Consider the following 18,628-nt stretch of genomic DNA (forward strand, 5'->3'; position numbering starts at 1 on the left):
AAATATCTCTCGAACCATCCCTCTCCCTGCACCTCCAGTCCAACTGGCTCATGTTAAACCAGGATCCAGGCGGCCTTTTCATATTTAACAACAGAGTATAAAACAACAGAGAGAGTTGGGGCGTTGATCCAGTGGTCTGGCCAATTGCTGACATTGGCTTGAGGAGGAAAAACAAAAACACCCTTTCTCCTCTCCAAAGGTGATCTGAGTCGCCTACGGTACCTAAGGAAACGTCCAGCAGGATGGAACATTACACAGAGTTCATCTGGTGTTCTGTAAATGCCACTCACATCATCCTCCTTGGTGCCGCCCCAGAAGTTGGTCCCGCCTGCATAGCTGGGAATGTTTAACACTGCGATCCCCTGAAGGCTGGGCAGGGGGATGTACTGGCCGTCACACTGGGAAAGACAAACAATAACCAAGCAGACCAGTAGGTGACGGGAGCAGGGATAGAATACATAGCTATAGGAGAGGGTTTCAGAAACATTAAACCCATTATATCTTACTACCCTTGTTTTGTTTTTTCAGGTATCTGATTGAATCTAAACTAATTTCTAAAGTATGAATGGGCATAAAGATAGTTTGGAATTTTGGAAGTGGGGTTGTATGAGGTGCTTATCCACTGTCAGACAGCCCATTACAACGTGAAACTGAAGCTGTCATATCTTTCTCTGCTCTCTTCAAAGCCACCAGACTCCTTTGACAAAAACAGTCATTTTATTTCGCAGAACACGGGAGTTGCTGGTCTACCGCTGCCTCCATCAGTTAGTTAGTTAGTGTTATTGTGTGACTTTGGTGTTTTAAACGGTTAGGAACTAACAAAACTATCAAACAATCTAACTGATGGAGGCAGCGGTAGAGCAGCAACTCCCGTGTTCTGTGAGGTAAAATGTCATGTGTTTTTGTCAAAGGAGTCTGGTGGCTTTGAAGCGAGCAGAATCAAAGGCTTCAGTTCCCCGTCGTAAAGGGCTGTCTGACCGCAAGGTAAAGCGGTGAAGTCATTCTAAATATAGTGTCCATAAACTGATATTGATGTTTTTAGGTGTCTAACATGTGTTTAGCTGCTGCCCCCCCGTCCACAGCAGGACATTGCTTAGCTTCTGTGTCGGTACTCCTGTCTGCTTCTCCAAACTGGGGGAGTGCCGACCGCCATCTACTGTAGCTAACATGCTGACTGGATATAAATGACTGATTTTCAGACTGGAGAAGCGTGACAGCTTTTCTGGAAACGTTGTTTCTCCTGAATCAGTTTTGAATAAATTTGAGGTGAGAAATAGGCTGTGCGGTTGCAGAATCATGCTTCACCCTACATCTGCAACACTTAAGATGAAATAAGGTTTCAAGAGTGTTGATATAAGTGTTCATATCCTTATCAAAATCACTCCCCGCTGTTTGCTGATTGGTGTGGCCTTCAGCTGCCTGGGTCTACAGTACAGAATTTCCAGTGGATGTTTTTTTAGACTAAAGTTTCAAGTAAAACCTGAACATGCAAGATGCTTTGCACATATGGCATGATTTTTTTCTTTTCTTTTACGTTTTTTTTTTATAAGTATGTGGTTTCCCTTTTTCACCTCTAGCTGGACCTTCTGCTCCAGGTTCTTGTAGGTTCTCTGCAGAAGCTCCTTTGTGCCCAAAACACCGTACCACATCATGTTCTTGGTACGACTCCTGTGTCGGAGGGAACAGAGGGTGAGATTAACAGTGTGGTGAAAATGGAAAAGGGTCGTGAAATTAACTGAAAGGACCCTAAAAACCCTAAAAAGAACAGTTTTAGTTTAGTTTAACAGCGGAGAGATAGATGGAAGGGGTGCAGCTATAAACCACACAGACGCCAGTAAGCGTTTCTCACTTATTAAAATGGTTTATTAGGCGTTAACAGTGGATTATAGCGTGGCCGGGTTGGGTCAGTGGGTCGAGCAGGCGCATGTATATTTAGAGGTTTATGCCTCGACGCAGAGGTCCAGGGCTCAACTTCAACCTGTGATGATTTCCTGCATGTCTTCCCCGTCTCTCTCCCCTTTCTCACATTAAAAGGTGGAAAAGACCAAAGAAATAATCTTAAAAGGAAACAGGTTTCCTTTTATAAGAGTCAGAACACAAAAAAACAATATCAGCCTGGCTAATCAAAATATATGTAGTGTCTGAGGATGAATATGCACCAGGGCTGTAGTCAAGTCCACCTTTGTCAAGTCCTAGACCAGGAATAGTCGAGACCGAGTCAAGACTGAGTCCAAAGAGGTTCAAGTCTAAGTCAAGACCGAGTCCAAATGAGAGACAGTCAAGACCGAGACAAAAAAAAAAAAGTGCATATAGTGCTGGACTCGGTTGAGACCGACGAGAATATTTGGCGAGTCCAATGGCCGAGTCCGAGACAAGTCAGAGTCCAAATACCAACGAGTCTGAGACAACAGAAAAAACATCTGAGTCTGGACTTGACTCAAGTACTACAGCCCTGATATGTACATCTTGTAAACTACCATTATAAGCAGTCTTTCCCTTGATGGCTGTTTGCCAATGGCAATATTGGTTGATAGGCTGAGAGATGCCTGAGGATAAGAGAAATGTGTCTCACCTGCATTTCTCTGGATGCTCCTCTCGCTTGTTGTTGAACTCCAGGGAGATCTTGGCATCCAGGCCGATGCCAAAGTAGTTGTTCATCACACACTTCTCCATGTAGCCCTCTCTGGGTGGCAAAAAAACCCCGCCACACAAGCAAACAAACAGTCAGTACACTGCTCACACATAAATATATTGAGGACAAACAGAGAGAGAGACAGAGATACACGGATGTGGATATATAGATTTACACATGAGAGCGAAAGGCAGATTTTCAAAACAGTGACAATGATGGGAGGAGACACACATAGAGAAGCGGTTCTTACAGTGAGTCGAGGTCGGGGTCGATGAAGGGTGTGGCACCAAAGGGGTCGATGTTAGCCAGCAGCATCTTGCTAATGATGGAGCTGCCAGCGATGGAGGCAGCCAGACCTGCCCGCAAGCCTGCACACAAACAAACACACACGTTTGTCACACAAGGCCCAGACGAAATGTCCGGGTGACCCTGTCCGTGTGTGTATCGCTAAGGTCTGCCCAACTAATCGCTGGTTTTGGTCTTAGTCAGGGCTGCACGATATGATGAAAATATGCGATAACGTTGTTGAATGTGGCGATAACGATATTACTTGGGATAAATAAACAAATGTTAAAGTGTTCTCAGTTCTGCTGCTTTCAGTCTTCTGCTAAAATACAACAAACTGCTTGTTGAATTTAAAACAAATGAAAGGAAATAATTTCCAACGTTCTTTTGTTGAACCTATTGAAGATAGAATTGAATATAAAAGAACCTTACATTTTAGAGTGCGGTTTTCTGCTATTTTTGGAATTTCCTGCGGCATCGGAGCAATCCCGGAAGTGGAACATCTAGATCTAGATTAATTTTATGTTACCTACTTGTATTTACCCTGTATTCATCGTTTTTTGTTGAATTGTAAATTTTACTCTTGTACCCTTTATGTAAATATTTAGTTTTGTGTCAACACTAGGAAAGTGTTTATTTGAAATGTGTCTGAATACTCCTATAATGGATGGGCCGTGTAAGTGGCCAGACGCGAAAATAAACAATTCATTGCTGAATGTGTTTACCAGGGCAGATGATGCGTGTGTTGAGTACAGGGAGGTTCTCCTTGCTGGTGGTGAAGGGGGTGATGGTGAAGGAGCCATAGGACTGGGTGCTGCGGCTCACCCTCCTCTCCGTCGGAGAACAGGGACTCTTTACAGCTGGAGACAGAAAAAAAAAAAAGAATCATATCACTATCAAGGCTTTTTTCTTATTAAAATTGTTTTTTTGGTCATTATTCCTGGATCTCCGGGACAATCCCAATAGAGGGTTTTTAGTTTAGTTTAGTTTATTTCGATCGCATACATAACATAAATGGTAAAAAACAAAACAAAAAGGGACACCTTAATTCATAGATTGTCATCTTAACTCGTTTCTCATACTGTCCGAAAACGTGTAGGTTGAAGCATTTGCATATTACACCTACCCTTTTTACATTTTATTTATATTTTGTTCTTAGGTCCCTCAGAATCTTTTCAATCTTATTAAATGTATTGTTATTCATTTCTGTATGTGATATACACATGGTACACAATGACATGATCGGCTTTTAATGTGATAGCACCCTCTCATCCCACCAGGGGGCACACTGAAACTATGAGGTGATACTAGTAGGAAAACAAACAAATAACTTTTAAGAAAAAAAAGTTAAAGCCATCTCTGACATTAATCCATATAAGGAAACATCTTATGCGTACACACCTCAACACTGTTGAATTGACATTACCCTGAACATAGAGAATCTCTCTCCACCGTTCCTATATTCCATATGTACGGGTATGAGCCCCCTGAGGTCAGGTACTTGGATACTTCTTACACTGGCTTGCCCGGCCACCCCCTATAGAGCACCTGTGCCGGCGTGGACTCACTGATCTCTCTCTGATCTCTCAGATCTCTGATCTGTAGGCCGTCTCCGAGCAGCTTACAGCTGGAGAGATAGTCTCTTCACTCAGAGAACCAAGGTTACAACGTAACCCAGCGTTCTACCAGAAACAGTAGTGGTGTGTGTCCATTGTCAGCGTCATTTCCCCGCTTCCCATTCATTTCTTATGTGAATTGTATGTTTTGTATGTTGTTTAAAAAGGAAATAATAACTGTTAATCACAAAAAGAAATGTGCGTGCTTAGTTGGGTAGAGTCCCACAGCCCCTGAGTAAGAATAGCTTCACGTTGCCTGTCTGCTTTTTAGCTTTCAGCTGTTTTTCCATGTGAATGCATGATGACAGCCTCGGAACATTGCTCATGTTGACACCACGTGAATCCTCTATGGGGCAACGAATACATGCAAGACTGACAGACTGGGAGACTGACATTAACTGAAAGATGGATTTAACAAGCCCTTCTCTTCACATCCTCTACTTGCTCGGTATGTATCGTATGTTTTTTTTTTGTGTGTGTGTGTCCAGGGTCAGGAAGGAGCAAGGAGGCAATAAGAGGGATCAAGGAGAGGATACAAAGCAGAGGGTTTGACTGATACCTCCTCGTCTTCCAACGGCTGGAAAATGTGTGGAAGGAAGGAAGCAGCCCCATAATAAACAGGAAGAACTTCTGCCCCTAAGACAATAACACATCCTGTGGCCGTCGCACGCGCACACACACACACACACAAAGCTGCCTACTTTACACACATATTAATAGGCACACACCGGCGTTATATCGCCCCGTCACCACAGTTTCGACAGGTAAAATCATTTATTATTGAAGCAGTTCTCCGTTGCCACAGACTGTTGTGGAGACTGAAGATGGAGAGATAGACGGCTTGGCCTGGTGCAGGGGGTGGAATATCACAGGAGAGCAGGGTTTCTCTGCGCACTTTTAGTACTAATCCTTGAGTTTATTTATGACAGGAAACATGATATACGTCAGCAGCACTTTTTTTTCCATTAGCTATGAGTCTGGTTTAACTGTGGTGCAGGGAGTGCAATATACACAGGGTGGCGACATTTAAATCCTGTATCTTCTATTGCAGTGGTTCCCAAACTTTTTCACACACAAATTAGACCATGGACCAACACTTGTTAAGCTTTTGTCCCAGGGGCCTGATGGGATTTTTGCTTTTAGATGTTTTACTACAGAAATTGTATGAAATTCTTGTGTGTGAAACACAGCCATCAGGTGCGTAAACACATGATTGCTTACAGTTTTTTTTTCAATTGCTAACACACTAAAATGACATGCATAGCACACAGAGAGCAAAACCTCTTCTCAAGTCTCCAAAAGTCTAAACACATGTTCTGCTTTACACGCATTTTGCACGGTTCTCTGCATAAGACACAACAATCTGACATAAAGTCACATGTTTGCCATTTCAAAACACACTGCCATTCAAAATGACACTATATGAGCTAATTGGCCAACATATGTGCCACCTGGCCAAACACCTCAATGGTTAATTGTTACCACTTCAATCAGGAAGTAAGCACTATGATGCCTCTTTTTTACATATAGGGACCCTCATTATGCTACCGTGGAAGTGTGCTGCTATTTTGAGCCTTGTTAGTGGTATAGAAATAGAGATTTCTTGTTACTTTACCCTCTGCCCCGACGACTAGCGTTATAAGCTAATTAGCAGTTTGCGATAAAACTGGTCACATTCGATTAGCATGAAAACATATCCCAGAGAACGGTCAACTCGGTACACGTGTTATTAACCCCTAGGTTCATTTTGCGCCAGATTTCTCCTTTAAGCGGAGAACAATACAGGATTTACCAAATGATTTTTGCCTAAATGATGGAAATATTTCCCTCTTTCAGTATAGATAAGAGGGAGGTAATGTGTTTTAACATACCCTCCAGGTGAGGCACTAAATTATCTTCTTGAAGTAAGCCTCAACTACTAATTAAACCGAATGCCCTTTAAGTGACTGAGAACAATGCCAGCTGGCAAAGTGGAAGACTTGGAAATCAAAGTGTTTTGGAAATGGCCCAGGATGGACGTGCATCAGGGCCAAGCAGGTAAAATGTTAGCAGGACATACAGGCCAGAGATTTGGAAACAGGGCAGCAGAAACAGCAGCAGTAGCAGCAGAAGCAGTGGCGCACTTACATGTGACTGCTTCCTGTTCCTTGGTGTCCTCATCCTTCTCACTGTCTCTGTTCTCCTCCTCGCTGTCCTTCCTGAACTCCAGTGGCGACGGCAGCTCCGTGTCCTCTGTGTGTGAGTTCTGCTCATCCACCACTAACCAGAGCAAACACAGGAGACTAATCAGTATGCATTACATGCTGCAATGAATATGTTTACATGTACACTAATATTCCACTATTTTTCCGAATATGACAATGTAAACAGCATATTCCGTTTGGATATTCCGAATAAGGCCTTTTTCTGAATATAACATTTTCAGTTTAAGACGTGGGATATCCCGGTATTATTCTGGTTTTAGAAGCATTCTTTGAACATGTATACAGCACATTCAGAATCTGCGTCTCAATCAGTTTTTTTTTTTTTAAGAGCATTTTCAGCCAGGACAGCTGAAGACATGAAAGGGGAGAGAGAGGGGGGAATGACATGCAACAAAGGGCCGCAGGTCGGAGTCGAAGCCAGGCCCGCTGCGTCGAGGAGTAAACCTCTATATATGGGCGCCCACTCTACAAACTGAGCTATCCAGGCGCCCACAATCAGGGTTTTTAATAGCAGTTTGTAGCAGTTTACGGCCTCTTGCCTGTTTACGGCTTACGGTCAGCTCTGTGTGTTGCTATTGTTGCTGTACAACAACCAGCCAACAGTTTACAGGGCTGCAAACCCAATAAGAAGGAGAAACACAGCTACTTTTAAACATTATCAAAGACTTGGATATCAACAGGTTTTTAGATATGCGCACACATCGCAACGTCAACCTTTTCAAGAAGCTGGTTGAAGGAATGAAAGAGTTTGTTCATTTTCATTAGCCACGTAAACAGCTTAGTCGGAATAACGTCATTTTGTGGAATAAGGGGAAAAACTGGAATGTAATGTGCATGTAAACGTAGTCAATGCATCATTCTACAAGTTTCTCCTTCTGTGTCATTACGAGAGAGATTACCGTCTGCAGGATTAAAAGTCCTTCTGCTTTCATAAGCATTGATTTTCCTCACAAAATCCTGCTCCTCGTGCAATTTCAAAACAATATTTTAAAACGTATGATAGCCAGACAGATTCTTTTAAGAGGATGGAGGAATGAAGGGGTGCCGTCAATCCAGGAGTGGGCTTGTGAGATGGCTAGGGGTGGCGGCGTTTGAAAAGATGTCATAGAAACGGTTTGCCAGATTGGACGTCTTTTCTAGAAAATGGGGTGTTCATGTTGCGAGTTGTATGTTTTGTATGTTGTTAAAAAATCTAATAAAAATTGTTAATCACAGCAACAAAAAAATGTATGCCGGCCCGAAATGTGGTTAATTATTTTCCGTCACAAAAAAAAAGTTGGGTAAACTGAGTTCAGGTGGGTTTTTACCTCCATAACAACTCGGTATGGGTTACCTTTCTCGGCCTGTTCTATGATCTGTCGCACGGCTTTCTTCAGACTGTTGGCCCTGAGCATCATCTGCTCCCGGCTTTTGAACAGCTGGTGTGGGGCACCTCGTCCTCCTTTCTCCGTCTCCTCCTCCTCCAGCTTCTCCTTCAGCTCCGTCAGGCTCTCCTCGCTGGCCTCCTCCTCTTCCTCCTCCTCCTCCTCTTCCTGCTCCTCCTCCACGATGGGAGGAGTGGAGTGGGGGAGTGAAGGTAGAGCCGGGCACTCTGTGTTGAGGGTCTGCAGGAGGGAGTCTAGTTTCTCATTCAGGATGGCACACTGGAGGGCACAGAGGAGAGGAGGCACAAACAGAGGCTAGATAGATAGAGTGCTGTGGCAGCATTCAGACAGAAATGTAATATATACTGTAGGGAGTGGCTAGTGCTGGGCAGTATGGAGAAAATCAGATATCAGGATATTTTTTACCAAATACATCAATATCGCGGTGATATGTAGGGTTGACTATTGGTGCTTTCACAAAAATATTTACACAATGAGATTTTTGATAAATAATCATCAGTAATGTGGATATAATGACTAAGTGGGTAAAGGCAAATAGTAGAACAGCTAGAACAGTCTGGTTTAGAAAATGACATCACTTTACTGTAATGCAGCTTTTAAAACCAGGAAAACACAACACTCGTGTCATATTACCATATGCAAAATTTAAGACGATATCTTGCCTCATATATCGATATATTATCGATACATTGACCGGCCCTAGGAGTGGCCTTTCAGCGCTGGCGAGTGATGGCTGTCACATGAATTGTTTTTGAGCCTTACTTTGAGAGACATAGTGTCGCACTCCTCATTGTTCTCTGTACTTTTTTCGTAGGCTTTCCCCACTTTGGCAACGAAATCCTTCACTGTTTCACACAGGATCCTAAAAAACAGGCAGAAAAGATGAGTGTTAATGTGTATGGTTATTGTAAAGACATTTACACACTGACAATCCACAGACTCTGCCGTCACTTCTTATTTCTAGTTCTGCTGTTTTTATTATTCATCTTATTGGATTTTACTTACTATATCGTACTATCATACTATATCATCAGTATTACTTCCACCAAGGAGGTCATGTTTTTGGCTCAGTTTGTTTGTTTGTTTGTCTGTCAGCAGGATTACGGAAAAACCACTGGCTCGATTTTTATTAAACTTTGTGGAAGGGTGTAGCATGGGCCAAGGAAGAACACATTTCATTTTGAAGCTGCTCTGAATCACAGGCAGTGGATACACAAAATATTTTTCACTAGGGCTTTTCTGCAGCATTCACGTGGTGTCGGAATAATCACAAAAATGAGTTCCCAATCATACTGAATGAGTTCCCCGATGGTATCACCATCCAGTTGGAAACAGCTATCAACGTGTTGTTTAAAAGCACTGAGCAATGAAATACAACACATCTTCTTTCTGGCGTCCATGTTGTTTCCACATTACGACTTAGGGCGCTTTCACACCTACAGTTCGGTGGACTCGGGGGGGTGAAGATGCAACATTGTTGCATTTTTCCTTTGGTTCGCTTTGCTTTCACACTGCACTGTAACACACTGTAAACACACGTCACGCGACCGAGACGATTGCTTGTTTTATTGGAAAGAATATCCGAAACATGCCGACACTTCCGGTGTGAGAAATAATGGAGCAACACCAAATTTATAAAATCTTAGGTTTTCTGGTTCTGCTTCAGTGTTTCTAATATTTTAGAAGAAGGCGAACAATGTGAGCAACTGACAGACAGCGAGTGACGGAGAGAGCGAGATGATGATGTCACACAGACGACCAGCGATGTGTGCTCAGAACAGCGTATGTGTCACGGAGCACAGTGGACCCAAAAGCATGACTCAGAGCAGAGGGTTAAAAAGGTAATTTACAGAGTACAATCACAGGCGAAGGTAACAAAATTGGCAGGCAAAAGACGTGGTCAAAGTATGGGCTTGAAGTCTACAAAAACACTGGGAAGGTAACACGAGGAATAACGCTGGAGAGTGAGACACACTAGGTACTACAACAATCTGGCAAATGAGGAAGGACACAAGGTGAGTATATATACACTGGGACAGGGGAAGACGATTACACACAGGTGACACACATTAGGGAAGGGAGGGTAATCACACAGGCAGACAAAGACAGGAAGACAAGTGACCTGAAACAGAGACAAACGGTAAGTTAACAAAATAAAACAGGAAGGCAGGGAAAACAAGAGCGGGAACTGGATGTGACAGTATGTCCTCCTCCTCCTCCTCTTCCTGCTCCTCCTCCACGATGGGACGAGTGGAGTGGGGGAGTGAAGGTAGAGCCGGGCACTCTGTGTTGAATTTAAGTCTGTAAATTGTGTGCAGGCTAGTAAATGTTTTTTGGTTCACTTGCTGTATTTGGGTCTGATTGTGTTCTCACCTGAAGTGAACCCAACTCTAGTTCATTTGGAAGAGAACCGAGACCCTCGTCAAGTGGGCCAGAGTTTGTTTTGATCCGCACCAGAGTTCAGATGAGCTTTCACACCAGCCCAAAAAAAACGGACTACCCGACCAAGCGCTCCAGGGTACGTTTTAAACGGACCAAATGATGCGGGTGTGAAAGCCACCTTAAAGCTCATGAACACACAGAATTTGGATGAACGACTTCCCAACTCGGGCCATTCCAGTTTATTATTGTTTACAAGACAACTTACAGCTCTGATTTCAACATTATGCCATAAAAAAAGTGTTATCGTCTATAAGAATCATTTTAAACACCTGTATGTCTTGAACTACAGGTGTAAGTTGTATATCTGTGATAGGACGTCAGCAAAAAAAAATTAAAAAGCTGATGCAAATCTGTACTGTCCCAAATTGTTTGGTGTTTGGGGTGATGCTTGTATGTGAAAAAAACACATACTTGGCAGAGGAGATGACCACAGAGCTCTGCTCTGAATTGAGGATCTTTGTGAGGTGAGCAGCTACTGAGTCTTCATAGGTTGAAATGTGAAACTGGAGAGAAAACACACAGAAAAGAAAAGTTCAAAGTATGCATGACGTTTTTTTTTAGCACTGTATCTCCTAGTGAGCACCACTCAGGTTTCTCTCATTAGTAGTCAATGGTGGAATGAAACTAAGTATACTACTTCTTCTACTAAGCCTTCTGTGATCGTGCTCAGATGGGCCGATCTGGAATCTTGCTCCATTACCTCTCCTTTCTCTGCTTTGCCCTCCCAGAGAATTTGGCCCACCCATGAGAAAGAGAGAGACATCATGGCTTGAAAACAAGCGAAGTGGCAGTTGGTCAAGGCCACACCCTCCACCTTGCCCCCCCCTCTCTCCTCCTCAATAGCATTTAAAGCTACAGACACAGAAATGGCACGTCCTAAGTAAAGCTCATTGTGGGACTGGCTCTAGTGGCTGTAATTCTGCACCAAGGCTGAATTTCAGGAAAGAAACTTCAGATACAGTATTAGGGGACCACTAAGGTCTATAAAAAAGAGACTTCAGATACAGTATTAGGGGACCACTAAGGTCTATATAAAAGAGACTTCAGATACAGTATTAGTGGACCACTAAGGTCTATATAAAAGAGACTTCAGATACAGTATTAGGGGACCACTAAGGTCTATATAAAAGAGACTTCAGATACAGTATTAGGGGACCACTAAGGTCTATATAAAAGAGACTTCAGATACAGTACTAGGGGACCACTAAGGTCTATATAAAAGAGACTTCAGATACAGTATTAGGGGACCACTAAGGTCTATATAAAAGAGACTTCAGATACAGTATTAGAGGACCACTAAGGCCTATATAAAAGCATCCAAAAAGCAGCATGTCATAGGACCTTTAACATAACAACAAGTAACATTTCCAATGCAGGACTTTTACTTGTCACAGAGTATTTTGACAGTGTGGTATAAGTACTTAAATAATAAAAAAATAAATAAATAAATAAAAAATAATAGTAAAGGATCTGAGTACTTCTTCCACCACTGTACGGTGGTGGAAAAGGTATGCTACAAGGGAGAGTCGTGGGGAAAGTTTCTATTCCTTTGTCCTGTTTTGAACCTGAGCTGAAATGAAGTTGAATTGAAAATGTCAGGCACTATTTCCAGCATGTTCTCCAGCTCCCTCCTACTCACGTCAGTCTGGAAGCCCTGCTGGGTTTGACTGTGTCTACCGATGCATGCATTTTCTGTCAGTACCTGGCAGTCGTCCGCTCCCTCAGGCGTGGTGGGGCAGCTGTGTTTTGGTGGGATCTTAATCTCGTAGGTCATGATGCTCCAGCGGTCCAGCATCTTGGTGCTGGCCCTCTCTAACTTCTCCAGGATCTGGGGCAGCTGGGTGTCATCGTCGCACGAAGGGCCCCAGCCCAGCACCCGTGCCAGATCATTGCCCGTGCCCAAGGGCAACACCCCCAGCTGGCACTGAAACACGTGCAGATGGGGGTTTATTTGGCATCGGGGAATACATGCCTGCTGCAATCAAAATAAGGGTGTGTGTGCATGCATGCTTGTGTGTGTAGAATGAGTGTGTCTTTACGTAAGCTGGCCAGGAGCAAAGGCAAAAAGACACATCACATCTCTTTGTAGCTGCCTCTGTTCTGGCAATTTCTAAAGAGTTATCTGCCTAATATGTCTATGACAAAAGGCAATTTGGATGGCCAATAGCATTGAGTTTTGAAAAAATTGGGGCAAAAAAAGGAAAATCCTGCAACACAAACTAATGTTTCGGTTCCTTCACCAAGAGTCTTTTCAACAATAAACACAACAGTGGTCTTAAATACATTCTGCTCCTTCCGTTGTGTGTCTCCAGGTGTGGGACAATTGACAATCACTTATCGACTGGGAGTGTCTCTCAATAAACACGTGTCATTTGTGCAAAATTTCACACCCATTCAAGTCAGTTCGCAAACATTTTGTGATATTTTCCAATGCACCTCTACAGAAGAATTGCTGGATGTGCGTATTGTTTCTTCGGAAGGTTTTTGAAAAAATGTAAATGATGAAATATGGAGATACACGGTTTCTGCCTGACACCGACGGATTGTAATTCATTTTGAATACAGGAGAAATAAATGACCATCCTACAAGTAACATTTAATGTTCTGCTCAGGGCTCTTGTACCCATAATACTACAGTACCTGTTTGTGAAGATTGAGTTTGTCAATCTCTGAGAGGACCCAGCCTACACTCCCATCGCCTCCACACACCAGGATCCGGAAGTTATCAAACTTCTGAAACAGGCGCAGACTGACACACACACACACACACACACACACACACACACACACACATTTATTTTGTAGACTCAGATTTTAAAGTAGCTACAATCAGTTTTTATCTGCTTATAAAAAAGCCTCCATTTAATACTGATGCCTCTATATGTCCTACATAAGCAAACGAGACCATCAGAAGATTGGCTATTTCAATATATTTATTATAATGCCTGTACCCGGGTCCGATTCCCCACAAAATCAAAGGAAACATTTTACGGCTCGCATGTTTACATTTTTCCAGGTAACATCTGGTAGCGACTCGTACATATGCCAGTTAAAAGAAAGATTTTCACAGAGTCAACCATGGTCTCTCATTCCACATTTAAAATCGATCCTGAATCGGCAAATAATGCTTTGCACTGCAGTCCATGCATCTACTGTATTGATGGATTGTTTTATGCGTCTGCAGCTATATATATATATATATATATATATATATATATGTTTCCTTTTGTTTTCCTCACCCAAGGTGCGGCCCACCGTTGACCAGGTCAAAGACTTGAGCCGGGTTGAGGAGCTGCTTGAAGCGTCGCAGGAATTTCACTCCCTGGTTGTCACCACTTTTGGAGTTGACAAAGACCAGGAGGGGGCTGGCACATGAGGGGGGACAGGTGGCCTTCCAGAAGCCTGAGGAGAAATGGCAACAGAAAAGGAGAAAGTGAATAATCTGTTGAATGCACAACAAACAAAATGCCATACAACTCAAAACAACCTGCGTGACTGGATACCACTAGAGGTACTGTGTGTAGAGAAATATGTCATTGTGCTGTATGACTGAAATGTTGTGTCTCCTGTATTGTCTCTGGAAGTTGACTGACGTCCTCCCAGATAATATCATTCATAGATATTTACAGGGGTTAAAGTGGGATCTGGCAGGTGGGGGAACCCTAAGATTGGTGTGTTCCCTGCATACCAAATTAATCAGAGCACACAAGGTGCCAAATTGTAAAGCCTCTTGAGGCAAATTTGTGATTTGTGAATTTAGGATACGTGGATAAAATCGACTTGTTTTGACCCTTTAACGTTCTGTAACTAGTAACCAGGGTACAGCTCAAACTAAGGCAGCAGTGCTGGGTGCAGTAGCTGGCGTGAAACAACTCTGCCGTCGCTAAACAACCTCATCAAAGACTCAGTGCGTGCCTGACCGAGCGTAATAATGCATGAGAGCACAGCACATGCCAAAAACACGTGTTTTGCTTCGAAGGAGAGCACAGACACACATACTGTATATATACACCATATATCTGTGGGAGGTAATGCAACAAGGGGTTTCTGTATAATCTGTACACCCCCACTGTTGACAGCTTTGTGCATATAAGGGCTTCCATCGTGTGTGTGTGTGTGTGTGTGTGTGTGTGTGTGTGTGTGTGTGTGTGTCTGCTATCTACTTCTGACATGCATCACTTGCATCTTCCTTTACGTCTAAGCTCTTCGGTGTTTTCTCGGATGTTGTCAGTAAAGGATGGATCGAGAGAGGCAGGAAGAGAAGGAGAGAGGAAGGGAGGGGAGGGATGAGGAGTCACAACGCTCTAGCACGTGCTCCTGTCTGCCCCTCAGCCAATTACAAGCAAACTCCCCCTCTTCCCAGCCTGCATTTGGGCAGAGGGAGTCCTGGAACGTGAGGAGATGCAGAGTGAGTGAAGGACAGAGAGAGAGAGAGAGAGAGAGAGAGAGAGAGAGAGAGAGAGAGAGAGAGAGAGAGAGAGAGTGAGTGATGAAGGAAATACTGGATCTTCTTTTTGTCTTTGCCCTTTGTCCTTTTTCTGCTTTTTTCTTGTCCTCTGCCTCTCTTTTATCCATTTACCAATTAGCCTATGCCAGCTTTTCACAGACTCAGTGGGCTGGTGTGTGTGTGTGTGTGTGTGTGTGTGTGTGAGACAGAGAGACACACCAGCTATTGGCTTCCGCAACAGTAATCCAATCACACAGCTTATCTGAGTCTGTCTCGCAGGTGCTGCTCTCCATCTAAAATGAGTTTAATGTGGACGCTCTGGAAAGTATAGGGCTGCAACTATCGATTATTCTATGTTGATTATTTTCTCGTTTAATGTTAGTTATTTAGTTGTTCAGTCTATAATATAGTCAGAAAATGGTGAAAAATGTCGATCAGTGTTTCCCAAAGATGACGAAAAGATAAAAATGTCTTGTTTTGTCCACAACTCAAAAGATATTCAGTTTACTGTCACAGAGAGAAGAAACTAGAACAGACTCACATTTAAGAAGCATGGAATTTTTTATTGAAAAGCGAGTGAGCGATTATCAAAATACGTTTGTAGTTGGCGATTAATTGAATAGTTGTTTTAATTAATCCTTGCGGCTCTACTGGAAAGCACACGCGCACGCACACACACACACACACACACACACACGTTGAACAGAGAGCCTGGAAGGAGCCTCAGGGTGCTTTGCAGCCACCGGCAGAGCTCTTCCTCTTCTGTAATGTCTGCGTGCTTTCATGAAATGTTACGTGATGAGCATGTGCGCCCATTTTCACAGCAATTTGGGAAGCATCTAATTAGGATTCTTTTCTCACACACATCTTGCCACAAGATGCTGATTTAATTTAAGCCCTCAGAAAGGTGTGTGTCGTCCTGTCAGATTGGGCTATTTTTAACCAACTCGCTATACAAGAAAAGGGCAATTTCCTGGAACACATACCAACGCCCTGTCCCTCTCTTACTGTAATACATCTCATGACTTACAGGAAGCTAGTAAGACACTATGGCTTTGATGCTAAGACCAATTACCCGAAAAGGGACAATAATAATAATACTGTCTTTTTCTTCCTGCTTTCTGGCACATGCTCCAGCAGTTTACAGGAGAAGTGAGTGGTGGGAAAAAGGTGTATGTGTGTGTGTGAGATGTTGATGCCTTGATGAAACCAGCTCTCCCTCTCCTCCCTCCTGCTACAGTACTTCCATGTGACAGAAGGTCAAAGTCCAGAGAGAAGACATCGGTCGACTAAATGGGGTGAAATCTCATTTGTTCATCTCTGAAATGTAACGAGTGCTCATAGTTGCCGTCTATAGCATCAACCTCCGACCCTTTGAGTGGGTCGCCATGATTGCATTGTGTGTGTGTGTGTGTGTGTGTGTGTGTGTGTGTGTGTGTGTGTGTGTGTGTGGTGCCTACCATCAGAGTCGATGCTGTTGAGCGCTGTAGGGGGAATGATGGAGACTTTGCACTGACCAAGAGGACACTTGCGAGGGTACAGGTCCATACAGGCTGTGTGCACCTAGAACAACAACACCAAATGCAAACAATCCGTTTATGCAACATTCAAGCCTTTAATCATTAATCATCAATAATTCTTTTTTTTTTCTTCTCTTATGTAGATGTACAACAGCAATGACATAAAATCCCCCAGGGGAACGAATAGAAACAGACCGATAAATGACACATTTTACATGTTGTCAGCCTTTGTCTGTTGTCTGCTTCATTTTTATTTTAATGGTTTCAATTTAACATCTGGCTGAGGGACAGAATTGGGAAATTTGCCATTCGACTAACACTGCCACATTTACAGTATTTTTAGGGACTGTGCATTGTTCCTGTAAAAAAAAAAAAAGAAATGTATAAATAATCTCATAACATAGAATACTATTGCAAATATAAAAATATATATACATCCACAGACGTGCCGTACTGTATATATGCGCACATTTCCACACATACAGTATACACCATAATATCTGGCCAATCAACAGCGCAAAATACAATGATTATGTGCAACTGTGGGACTGATTAGATCATGCAATAGGCGAGACAAAAGTGCATCGAGTTTATAATAAGAAAAGTTGCCCAGACGTCCTTCTCCCAAAGACAGAGCAGGAAGAAGTTGCTCAAAAAGGAGCAAAAAATGAATCGATAAAAAGAATGGATGGATCGTGGCTAATGGAAAACAGTACTGCAGCTTTCCAAACCTCCCACAGGTCAAGATCCATGAGTCAGAATATAACCGGCAGGTGTTTATGAAGTGTTGTGTTCTAATGGTGGTTGCCAGCGTGCTAAACAATGAGATGCACTTACAAATAACAGTTCAGTCATTTATAGAGGTGTGAATCTTCACTGATCTCCAGATTCGGTTACGATTATCATGTCAGCGATTTGATTCGATATCTCGATGCGTCAAATACATTTTTCTATTAAAGCCATATAGGATATTTAATTCAAGGCTTTTCAAGCTTCAAAAACAAAACATTCTGCAGTGCTCTAATACTAAATAAATCGATGCATCGATTTGATTCATTTCAACACCTCTAGTCATTTAGCAATACAAGACTATCAAGTCTCATCCAACGCTGAGACAATGTTTTTTTGTTGTCCTCAATGTTCCGTTTTGTGTAGTTTTAATCCTGTTTGAATGTAATTTAACACGGGCAAATTAGGCATTGTGCATATGTGACGGATGTCTTACCATCGCTTTGCACCAGAGGCAGCGCCAGTCCTGCAGTCGCAGTACACTGCCACATGTCTTATCACACACGGCACACTTGGCACTGACAGGCAGGTTGCCTTCCAACCACTGGTGAGGCATAGCAATCTGCAAGTTCCACGCACACACACGCACACACACACACACACACAGTTCAAGAAAACCCTTTATGCTCTCTCTCTCTCTCCCTCTCCCTCTCTCTCTCTGTCTCTCTCTAAACAATTTTCTCTATTGTAACTGGTTTTGAATCTCTCTTCTTTTTCTTACACTGATGAATTCATGAGCATGAACAAGTTGCAGTAAAGCGCACGCTAATTTTAACATGCATGTATGAAAATATTAAAATAAAAATGCTTTTCTCATGGGAAAACAATAACGTTTTTCTTTGCTTGGTGAAAAGCGTCCAGAGCATCATTTGTACCAGCCAACCATGTAACAAACTCTCATAGAATCCAAATCAGAAAAGGATTCATGGCCAAGTGAGTGACACTCACAACGAGTTTGCCTTGGTGGACGGTGCATACATAATTAAAAAGGAAATAGACAATAAATACAAAAACAAATATGTAAGGTTGAGTGGTTTAGTGCAGGATGTGCAAAAAAGAAGGCTAATAAAGTTTTTACACAGTGAGCAGCTCCTCAATACATGAATGACTTTCAATGAAGAGTGACTTTCAAAGAAAGTACATGAACTTCACAAACACACACACACACACACACACACACACACACACACTTACCCCATCCTCATCCTCGATAATATCCTTCCCTATGGAAGCCAGAGTTGTCCATTTACAGTTGTTAGTGGCTCTGACAGCACAGCGTTTGTGGGCTTTGAATTTGCACACTGAAAA

The 18,628-nt window shown here is 42.8% G+C and overlaps 1 protein-coding gene across 1 annotated transcript in view; it reads right to left on the reverse strand.

The window, feature by feature from the left end:
• Window positions 1-18,628, reverse strand: part of dgkh (diacylglycerol kinase, eta) — a 74,121-nt gene that overhangs the window by 13,016 nt on the left and 42,477 nt on the right. Inside the window, exons 7-21 of the mRNA XM_078262651.1 lie at window positions 18,515-18,621; window positions 17,757-17,882; window positions 16,472-16,574; window positions 13,804-13,966; window positions 13,205-13,313; window positions 12,267-12,488; window positions 10,976-11,067; window positions 8,885-8,984; window positions 8,071-8,380; window positions 6,661-6,792; window positions 3,643-3,777; window positions 2,883-3,000; window positions 2,573-2,683; window positions 1,572-1,668; window positions 291-398 (exon numbers count right to left, since the gene is read on the reverse strand). Of these exons, the coding sequence (XP_078118777.1) occupies window positions 291-398; window positions 1,572-1,668; window positions 2,573-2,683; window positions 2,883-3,000; window positions 3,643-3,777; window positions 6,661-6,792; window positions 8,071-8,380; window positions 8,885-8,984; window positions 10,976-11,067; window positions 12,267-12,488; window positions 13,205-13,313; window positions 13,804-13,966; window positions 16,472-16,574; window positions 17,757-17,882; window positions 18,515-18,621 (2,033 nt within the window). The remainder of the gene's footprint in view (window positions 1-290; window positions 399-1,571; window positions 1,669-2,572; window positions 2,684-2,882; window positions 3,001-3,642; window positions 3,778-6,660; window positions 6,793-8,070; window positions 8,381-8,884; window positions 8,985-10,975; window positions 11,068-12,266; window positions 12,489-13,204; window positions 13,314-13,803; window positions 13,967-16,471; window positions 16,575-17,756; window positions 17,883-18,514; window positions 18,622-18,628) is intronic.

The sequence above is a fragment of the Sander vitreus genome, chromosome 11 (assembly GCF_031162955.1).
Source record: "Sander vitreus isolate 19-12246 chromosome 11, sanVit1, whole genome shotgun sequence".
Lineage (NCBI taxonomy): Eukaryota > Metazoa > Chordata > Actinopteri > Perciformes > Percidae > Sander > Sander vitreus.